General features: G+C 29.2%; 1 protein-coding gene across 1 annotated transcript; it reads left to right on the top strand.

Moving 5' to 3' along the window:
* On the top strand, positions 2,510 to 3,394 carry LOC105156367. The gene has a single exon (XM_011072482.2). It carries the CDS (start codon positions 2,745 to 2,747, stop codon positions 3,333 to 3,335), a length of 591 nt encoding a protein of 196 aa, XP_011070784.1. The 5' UTR covers positions 2,510 to 2,744; the 3' UTR covers positions 3,336 to 3,394.

Genomic DNA, 10,561 nt, shown 5'->3' with positions numbered 1-10,561 from the left:
AGCTAGAACTCTATTCTTTATATATAGTTTCACATCTCTGTAATTTTAGAATAAGAAAGTTTAGATGAATAAAGTACTTAAATTTTTAGATAAATAAAGTCTAGTTTTTCCTTCTATAATTTATTGCCATGAATATATTTCACTTCAAATTTTAACAGTATCCCGATGTCATGTCAATATACTATGCTAATATCATTTATAATTGGATTTGTATATTGTATAATAATAAATAATATAGATACTAAATATAATTTAAATGTAATTAAATCAAATTTCAAAGAATGGGGTTATAATTTTATTCATGAGATTGTATGAGTGTGAGGAAGAGGTTTCTTGAATCAACAGTAGAAGTATCCTTCTTTACGTAAACCCCAAAAATTAAGATGGAATATCTCAAACCAAAGAAACCACAACTGCATTACACAAGCTATTATGGCTCCGGTACTACCGTTCCACTCTCACGTCTCCACAACCCAAACACTACCTCCGGGCTTTCTTTATATTAGGGAAAAAAAAAATACAATTTAGTCTATCTAATATTATAAATATGTAAATTACCTTTCTATGGATTTTTTTTAGCAATTTATCATTTATATTTTTAAAAATGTAGCAATTTACCCCCCTGTATTTTTTAAGATTAAATATTTTACATCTATAAATAGAGGGGTAAATTGCTTCATTTAAAAAATATAGGGGGATAAATTATTATTTTTTTTATAAGAAGGTAATTTGCTTTTCCGTAATATTCACAGGGGGATAAATTACATTAAACACGTTTATATTATATTGGCGTTTAAGCATACTCATTACGTTTGTATAATTTAAGTTTTTATTATATTTATTTAATTAAATAAAATTTTAAAAAAATTAAAATGACCGATTGTTAAAACTGATAAAATAAATAAATTTAAATGTGCATGAATAAAGAAATGATTATATATAGATGAAATTGGTATAAAAGAGGGTGTTTTAGTCAATTAATAGTTTCTCTACCAAAAATAGTTACTTTAGGGGTCTCATCTTTGATAAACAACTAGTGATTTATGTCACACAATATGTATGTGCAAATTTTATAACATCATCTTTAAAATAAAATATTTACTATTTAATAAAATATACAAAATAATAAGTTATTATTAAATTTATAAGAAAAAATGAAGATGTATGAAAGTTTTTAACAAAAAGAAATGACTATAAAAAAGATAGGGGGAAGTGGGAAGTTAGATTGACGTGAGTAAAAAATTGCTCCTTTGGATTATGTCTAACTTGAGGTTTTTGGATTTGATTTTCTACAAGTCTTGAAAAGGAGACATTCAGAAAATATATTAGCACTTCATAAATTAAGTTAGCAAAAAATTTTGTAAAAAAAATAGAAAATCATCCCTGGTATTATGAAAAATGAAGCAAATATTTCCATTCTAAACCAATTTGCTTTATTTTTTTAAAACATAGTGAATAATTTGTTATTTTTTTTCTTAGAATTTTTTTACTGATTTTACTTATGATAAATTGCATTTAATCCAAAAAAATTATTTACACACAACGAGTACGTCACTCACCCCTAGATATAATAATTAAAGTGAGTTTCAAACCTTTTTGAGGTGGACACCTACATAGAATTGAAGGGCAAGCTTGTTGTCATCATTAATGTAATTATTATAAATAAGTTGAGTTGCTATAATCATAAAACTAAATTATTCTTAAATTATAATAGGATAATTTATAAATGGCTACTGATGATTTATGATTGTTATAGATTTTTTTCGGTTGTTACAAAAATTATAAATATTTTTGAAATTAACAATTATTTAGCAAATACTTTCATATAATGGGTTGTTACGAGGCAATCTTTATTAGACAATTAATAATTTTATAAAGAAATGATAACTTTTTAAATAATAAAAAATATTTATAATTAAAATAAAATTAAAAAGAGTTGGTTGTAATTTAATTTTAGGGATAATTACACTCCCCTCTCCTAAATTTGGTATAATTACACGTAGACCGCCTATAATTTTGAAAAATTACATCTAGCACTTTTGAGGTTTGCTTCCATTTAATAAATAAGTCTCCCATTAGTCAAAATTTATTGAACTTGTTGATATTAATAAAAAAATTGAATGAAAATTGATGTTTACCATCCATTGACTTATTACTAACTTATAACAGACCAAACAATTTTTTTCGTATTAAACTGTTACCCTTATAACGGTGGAAATATACCACCTCACATGCATTATTAACGCGTGAAGACGTGTGATGGTAATTTAGTCATAAAATGATTTATTTGACTTGTAATAAGTCAATTATGGGTAAATATAAATTTTGGACGAAAACAAACTTAAAGAGTGTTAGGTGTAATTTCTCAAACTACATGAGGCTTAGGTGTAATTATACCAAAATATAAAAAGAAAAGTGTAATTATCCCTTAATTTTATAATCATTTACATATTAAATACAATACACCACATACAAAACCTATTTGAATTGGGTGTGAGTTCATGTCCAGCTAGGATTTCTCCTAAATGAAACTCATGTACATCACACTAAGCAATCAAACAGTTGCATCTGAGATTTGAAATTCAGAGAAAGCTGTCCGTTAACGGCTACTTCCTGATCCCCATAGAATATGTCCAAAGCGCACACCGACCCAAAACCTTTTTACAGCCTAACTCGGCTCCCCTCCCCTCCCTTCCACTCCACACATTCTCCCAAATCAACTTCACCTTTTCCCCACCATTAAAATGCGCAGCAAAGCAAAGACCTCTCACGAAAAAACATCTTTTCTCAACCTTACAACATCGTACACGGGCAAACATTCTCTCCCCACAATGCCCAAGAAAAAGCCAGCCCTTCTCCACAAACTCTCCTGTCTGCTAAAGATCTCCCCTTTCTTGGCCAAATTGAAGAATCCCACAATCCCAAACCTCGTATTTTTGAAGAAAACGAGGAAGCTGAGGAATTTCAAGCTTCTCAAGCCCTACAACTATTACAGCTATGTGAAGGAGTATGAGTTCTCGCCCTCAAGCACTCCGCTGATTCAGTTTCAACGGAAGCCGCAGAGTGGGAGGATTAGTTTCAGAAAGCTGTGTTCCGATGTTGTCCTCATCTCCAGGTGTTTGGGAGGTGAAGGCGGGAAGAAGGAGGTTTACTGTTTGGAAATGGGGTTGGAGGAATCCTTGGATTGTGTTGAACCCGGATTTGGTAGAGAATTGGCGAGTTATTGGAGCGAAGATGATGATGATGAGTCGGTGGATGAGAGGGCTGAGAGGTTCATTCAGAGGTTTTATGAGGAGATGAGAAGGCAGAGGCTGGAGTCCAATTTTATCAGCTGATTTGAAAATTCGATGTTTATTTGAATTTTCTGATTATTCTTTTGGATTTATTTATTTATTTGTTTAAGGAAAAATGAGGGTTTTTTTTTAATGTTTTCAAGAATGTTTAATTACTGTAATTTTTGTTTCTTTTTCCTTTACTCCACGGGAATTTTTGAAGACGTGGAGAAAATTCTTGCAAGTGTGGTTTAAATTAATTTATGGAGTTGATCTTTGTTATTGTTGATTTATATATATATATATATTATGTGATTCATGAATTATTTAATATATTAAATTTTAAAAATTATTTAAATTTAATAATAATTCAAATCAATAAACATATTTAATTGATATAAAAAATAATAAATTATTATAAAAATAAAGATACGTTCACATTTACAGTACTCAAAATCATACCTTTTCGATCGTAAGGTTATTGCCAATCCGAGATTCCGAGTGGTGTAATCAGTGCTTTGATTTTTGGGTTCTGAATTTAGTATTTCTTGTTACCTTTCTTTGGGATACTTAACAAAATAATGTTTTTAATATTTTACGTTTCCTTTTTCTATTTTCTTTATTTTGTTGGAATCAACAATTTAGATTTTCTTTTAAAATTTTGTATGTCGTGAATCAATGTAAGTAATTAATATATATTTTTAAAAAATAATAATTAGGTCAATGTGTAGGTGCTTTTTCATTTTAATAACAGTTCTTGATTGTTCAAAATACTAGATGTTAATTAATTGATATATTTGTTATATAACTATTAATAATTAAAATTTATAATATAATCGTAATTAATTCATTGCAACGAAAAAGAATCAATATTGTAAATAATGTAACAATATATATCAAGGTTTAAAAGTTTAATGTTTTCAAAGAATCATGCTAAATTATTAAAATTTGTAAAGTGCAACGGACTATATTGAAATTTGTCATAATTACAAATACCTTATGGTTTGTTTAATATCCCTCTAGAATTATTGACAGTTTAACAAATACCCTTTATGACATCTTATTGTAGGAGGTATTTGTTAAATAAATATTAATTTGATGAGATTATATATAATTTTTTAAATAACGATAAGATAATTAATGTAAATTTCAAGAGAGCCCGTTGTACACTAAAATAAAATAATCAAACTTTGTATTTTCAGATATTGGATATTCAAATAAGAATAGGGTGACACTAACAAAATCGGATTCTGGCATATGTCCAACTGCAATTGGATTTTGATCTTCAGATCAAATTCTTTTCATGATTGGGGAGTGGACCAAACCCTTAAAGTTACAACTTTAGATGTGTGCAGTGCTTGCATTAATATTTGCAGCAATCATGTAATCCTGCGCAGTCACTGTAGTGTTTTAGTGGAAAAAAATTTTAGTTTTTATTTATCACACAATTAATTATTTTTTAAATCGTATATCAATCAATTTTTGAAACTTAAATATTTGTCTTGGAATTGATCTCAAAAGGGAGAAAATCATCAATCAGGTTTACTTCCTAAAAAATAGGAGGCAATAATAGACCTTTGAATCCGTGGAGGAGATACTCCACCATGAGTTACCGGAATATGCTCAGTAAATCGTCAATCTCCGGCCATCAACCCCAGGTAGAAATCATGGTGATCCATCTTTATTTTCTTTAGTCTATCTGCTTCAAAAAAATTCGATCAGATCTGATCTGAATTGATTGATGGTCATCCACAATATCTTGTCCTAATTTGAAAAATGAGCCTAGAGGCTTGAATTGCTTGGTTATTGGACTTGGTGGCCCTAATTCTGTCAAATCATACGTGTTTAAACCCTAATCATGTCAGATTAAATTTCCATTGGGCTAAGAAAATGCAAAAGATTAAAAAAAGAATGTCAAGTTGCTAGAATGAGCCCAATTCACTGAAGGTTAAAGGAGAATGGAACAAATATTTTTAATTATATTTTAATGGGCCAGACCACGAAGTAAACTTTGCAACTAGTCTAGCCCAACTGATCAGTATTGCATTCTTAGTTGAACCTTTCAGGCCCAGGTCCAGTTGTGCAGATCCAGATCAGTTTGATAGAAACATTTTTCTTTCTTTCTTTTTATTTTTGATAATTATTATGCTACAAACACAGTTGTGTGATAAATATGAATAATATAAGACTTGATATGGTTTGGTATGCTTATTAAAAATAAATAATTTCCTTTAAAATTGAAAAATATAATTAAATATTTATTAGTTATAAATTCATATAAAATAAAATGATGTTACTCTATGAAAAAAAATTAAGTTACCAGATTACATATATATATATATATATATATACGAGATATGTTAAAACAAGAATTTTTTTTTTGTCCAAATCAATCATAAAGCAAGTATACTATGTGACTGGTTACTTTACCTGTATTGTACGCCAATCACGCGATAAATATATTATATTTGTCATATAATTAGTTTGGGTCTGACCAATCTCGATCATGTGTTAGCATTTTCCATTTAAACAAGTGGTGGTAGTAAAGGCATTTGAGAGTATAAATTATTCTAAAATTAAAATTTGTATTTTTTTATCTTTTCTATAGTATAATTCAAATTTTACAAGTGTTTGAAATAATATCTTGTGAATATTAGGGCATGTTTTGAAATATTTAATGTGTATCCATAATTAAGTATGTATGTGAATATCTAATTCAACCACGTCGTCCCGAAGTCCAAATTCTTGATTTTACTTTTGTTAAGAGAACTTAATCATGAGTTAAATAATAATTAAAGAATTCTTAAATGTATATGATGTGACAATAATTAGAATTCACCAAATATGAAATCAAATTATAATTAATAGTGATGATTACCAAAGGGACAAATCAGTAATCAAGGATAAACATTAATTAATTAATCTCTAATATTTAACTTATCCATATATTCAATAAGAATGATAGATAAAAGGTAAAATAGTTACAATAAATAAAAACATTATAAGTGATCCTAATTAATAAAAGGATAAATTACAATAAGTGTTTTAAAATTCGATATAATTATGAATATTTCTTCGTTATTTATAAAACTACAAATACCTGTTTCATTATTTGATAATTTTACATAATTTTCAATTGTGTCAAATTTAATGCGACTAGTTGTAAATATCGAGGAAATATTCGTAAATGGTTATACTACTATCTCTCTATTATAATCCTGGCTCCTTAATTTTCTTGAAATTGAGATGACTAATAGTTTGTTGACCTACTTGAGGCCGATAGATTTTTAAATAATTAAACACCAACCAATTAAAATATTTCAATTAATTAATAATAATCTTCCTTTAATGTTCTTAGTTTACATCTGGCAACTTTGCATGGGAGTTTGAAGCTTCTTACTTTAGAGAGAGAGAGAGAGACATGTTTAAATAATAAAAATGGACAAACTTCATAATGGGGCGGTTTTTCTATCTTCAATTGAATAATTGCGATATATGTATATATATTTATATATATATATATATCCAGCTAATGCATTTAAAAAAATATATATGGAAAAAGGTGCATAATTAATTAATAAAAATGGGAGCCTTGGTTTAGTGCGCTCTAAATATTCTATTTTAAATTGACGTGTATATTTTATGTATAGTACATTTAATGCATATATAAAATATGCATAAAATGTATATAATCTCTACTTCTGAAAAATCATACAATGTTATGTTGGTATGTTAAGTGAAATATAAAATACAATACCATTAGATTTTCAAGAAGTTTGATCAATAATTAATGGCAGGATTAATTAAATAAAATGAAATATCTTTTATTGTTGAAAGTTCACGAATTTGATTAATCAAAAGATAAAAAAAAATTAAAATGATAATATTGAGTTTTATAGTTCTTTCAGAGGTATAACGTTTCATTTTTTCTTAAACAACACATCGATTGTCTTGCCAACTTGGAATTGGTTTGGCATAATTCAATTGATTTCTAGTTTCATTTAAACCAAAATTTGAATTAGAGTACTATATAACTTAATTGTGAAATGAAGTTATATACTATCGTAATAGAGAATTTTATCGTCCTATTATTTTTTTAATATTTAAAGCTATCTTTTAAGTATATTCATTAATCCTTCAATATAATTTAATTATAATAATAGTTTTAATATTTTTTAATAAATTCATGATTATGACTTACTTTTTTTCTTTACAACATTATGTTTCTTTTTTCTCTTCTCACCATGTTTGTTTCTTTTCACAAATTTTTTATATTTTATTTATTTCACACTAGTTTTTTTTTTTTTTTTCCTTTTAGTATTATGTTCGCGAACTATGTACGATGGACAGTAGTATATATATATATATATATATATATATATATCATGAAAAAAGAAAGATGGGTAATGAAGAGGGATGAGTAGTGATGACATGGACATGATTACCTGAATTTGAGGAAAGCTTATAACCAGCTGCTCTCTCACTCACCAAATGGGACAAAGTCCAACAACCTTAGAATTTTGAGCACAGACCTTTAACTTCTATTTTTGAACACCGGAGCTACTTATGAGGATCACTTCTTTAAGACCCACACCCTCATTGAAGTTGTTGAGTGGGGGTGGATTAATTGGTGGTGGGTGATTGGGTCCAAGTTGGTTTGTTATATCTATATCTATATCTATATTATATTTATTTATATTAATATAAAAGAAAATTCTGATTTTACTTATAAAGAATGGTTACTTCAAAATATTTTAAAATGATATAACTATAAGTTTGAGAGCAGGAATTTTGAAAGTGATCATAAATTATTAATGTAATGGATGCATACATACCGCAATTTACTTTCATCTGCTCTAAGCACCCCATTTCTCTGCTCATCTCCCTTTTCTCTCTACCATTTCCCACATCTTTTTTGTAGGGAGAGAGTGAGAGAGAAAGATGGACAAATAAATTGTCATGCCGTAAAAGAGGTCCACACACACAACATTTTAGTGAAGGTGTAGCGAGCTATCACTTCCATTCTGCAGCTCCAGACTTCAAATGCTCAACAGCTTACCTGAAGACGAAGCTGCTACAGCCTTTTGCCTTATATATTAAATCGTGTTTCTCTGTCTTTACGTTTTTTAAGTAGATAGGCGTTTTCTTCTTCATGAGTCAGCAACCAATTGGCACACACGTGGAATTATTAGTTAGAAATGTTATCTTCTTCTCCCTCATTTCCGTCTGTATATGTAGCTTAACAACTTTGTAACCATTTTAGTTTTTCCAGATGAATGAAGGCAGGCATTCATTCTTGATTTTCACCATGTACCTTCTTTTTTCTACAATTTTATATTTTCTCACATGGTATCAGAGCCTTCAATTGAAGGTGTCTGGATATCTAAATTCAGTATGGATACTTGATACGGCATCTCTACAAAATTTGGGCGAAAAATGGCAGAAATGTCCACTACCTCGACACTGCCTGAATGGCTGCAACTCCATGGGTCTGATCACCCAGAGATGGCGCTGGTAAGCACACATCTCAATGGAAATAATTACCTCAATTGGAGCTTCAGAGTTAAACGTGCGTTGCGTGCAAAGATGAAACTCGATTTCGTCGACAGAACATCTATGGAACCAAATGCGAATGAACTAAGTCTGTGGGAATTTTATTGCTCTCTAGATACAATAGATTTACAAATGACTCAAATTTTCTAACTCAGGATTGAAGCTATTTCATTCATTTTATCAAATAGGTTTTTGGAGCAAATCAGCGATAGATTTCTATTTGCGGTGGTTTGAGGTAAGAAATATGAATATAATATATTATTTTCTCAATCAATAAATAGTCAGATTTGATAATTGATATATTATGTGAATTTAATATTTATATTCATGGCACACGTGCCATAAATTTGATTGCAAATTCATCCAAAAAAAAAAAAAGGTTAGAGACTAATTCATCACAATCATTGCAAATAATGTTATAAATTTAATTTCGTAAAAACGATCTAGACATAAAATTAAACAATGGCATAATTAAATTTCAGTCACAGGCTTAATTAATTAAAGTTTATAACTCATGAAGTGGTTGTCTACATCAAACTCAATTCACTGATTAAAGAAAAGTACAGGGTCCCAATCAACAGCTAGAATTTTGCATCAAGCAAAGTTGTGGGAATGGGATTGGTTAAGTTTTTCTTGGGTTTTGGCTTCGCTCCAATAACTTTTAAGGTTGTAATAATCTTAATTCGATCTCATTTTATTGCATTCACAAACATATGTCAAAAAGTTACTTGAGCAGAAGAAACCCTTTTTGCTCTCAGGTGCATGCACAAGTTTTAAACTCTATGATTGTGCTGGAAATCCTTGTCCTTTTCTCACCAAAGATGGACTCATTGTCATCAACAAACTTCAAAAGACAAGAAAAGCATCCAATCCAAACTAAACCCTACTTGTTTATGCTCTAGTGTGTTTCTTGATAATAACTTTTGCTCCATTGGTCCCTACATCACTCATTACTTGCTCTTCCCATACTTCTTTAATATTAAATCCCATAAAATTAATTTCTAGAATAGTATAAAAAAATTGTACCAATTTTTCAAAATGAGATTATTGTCTTAACATACATGATATGAAGCTGATCTCCAATAACCACACTCTGATGGCCAAATCAGTAGGGTTTGTATCTAGAATCGTTTAATCCAAATCATCGAGTCAGATCGTTCACGATCTATGCAAAAAGGTACGAATCCTTAACCTATTTCGTAAATACAGTATCCTTGTTGGAGACAAAAGGGAAACATCATGAATTTTACCACATTAATTAATACATAACAAATTAACTCCGTGTCACACAAGGGCTGTGTGTGTGAAATGTGGTTCTTTCTATTGTCCTAAAGATGAGGTTGGAAGCAGACCTACTCATCATCACTTTTCCAGATGCAAAGCCAAAAAGCGCTTAATAGGCATGCAAAACGCGGAGTTGGGGGAACATAAAACTAACAATTTAAGTCGCACTTTGCACCGAAAAGAAGTTGCCATTTTAAGTGGTGGCTGGCTGCATTAATTAAGATTGTAAGACTGTAGCTGTCTTCCCTTTTTGACCTGCAGTTTGGCCTTTTCTTTTTTCTTTTCTAAATTAAAAATTTGTGAACATTTTTTTTTTTACCATTCATACATTCAACATACAGAATTGAAACATGAAATCTCATATAAAAAAGTTTCGTATCCAAACTATTGAGTGATCTTCAGGAAGACAAATTTGTGTGGCAGCTTTAATTTAGGTGGTTATAACTTGGAAT

The sequence above is a fragment of the Sesamum indicum genome, linkage group LG2, assembly GCF_000512975.1.
Source record: "Sesamum indicum cultivar Zhongzhi No. 13 linkage group LG2, S_indicum_v1.0, whole genome shotgun sequence".
Lineage (NCBI taxonomy): Eukaryota > Viridiplantae > Streptophyta > Magnoliopsida > Lamiales > Pedaliaceae > Sesamum > Sesamum indicum.
The sequence above is the reverse complement of the archived record's forward strand: the minus strand, read 5'-3'. Positions and strand labels throughout refer to the sequence as shown.

What these genes read in the sequence shown, in the direction of transcription:
- LOC105156367 (XM_011072482.2), top strand. Translation starts at nt 2,745, where the DNA reads ATGCGCAGCAAAGCAAAGACCTCTCACGAAAAAACATCTTTTCTCAAC.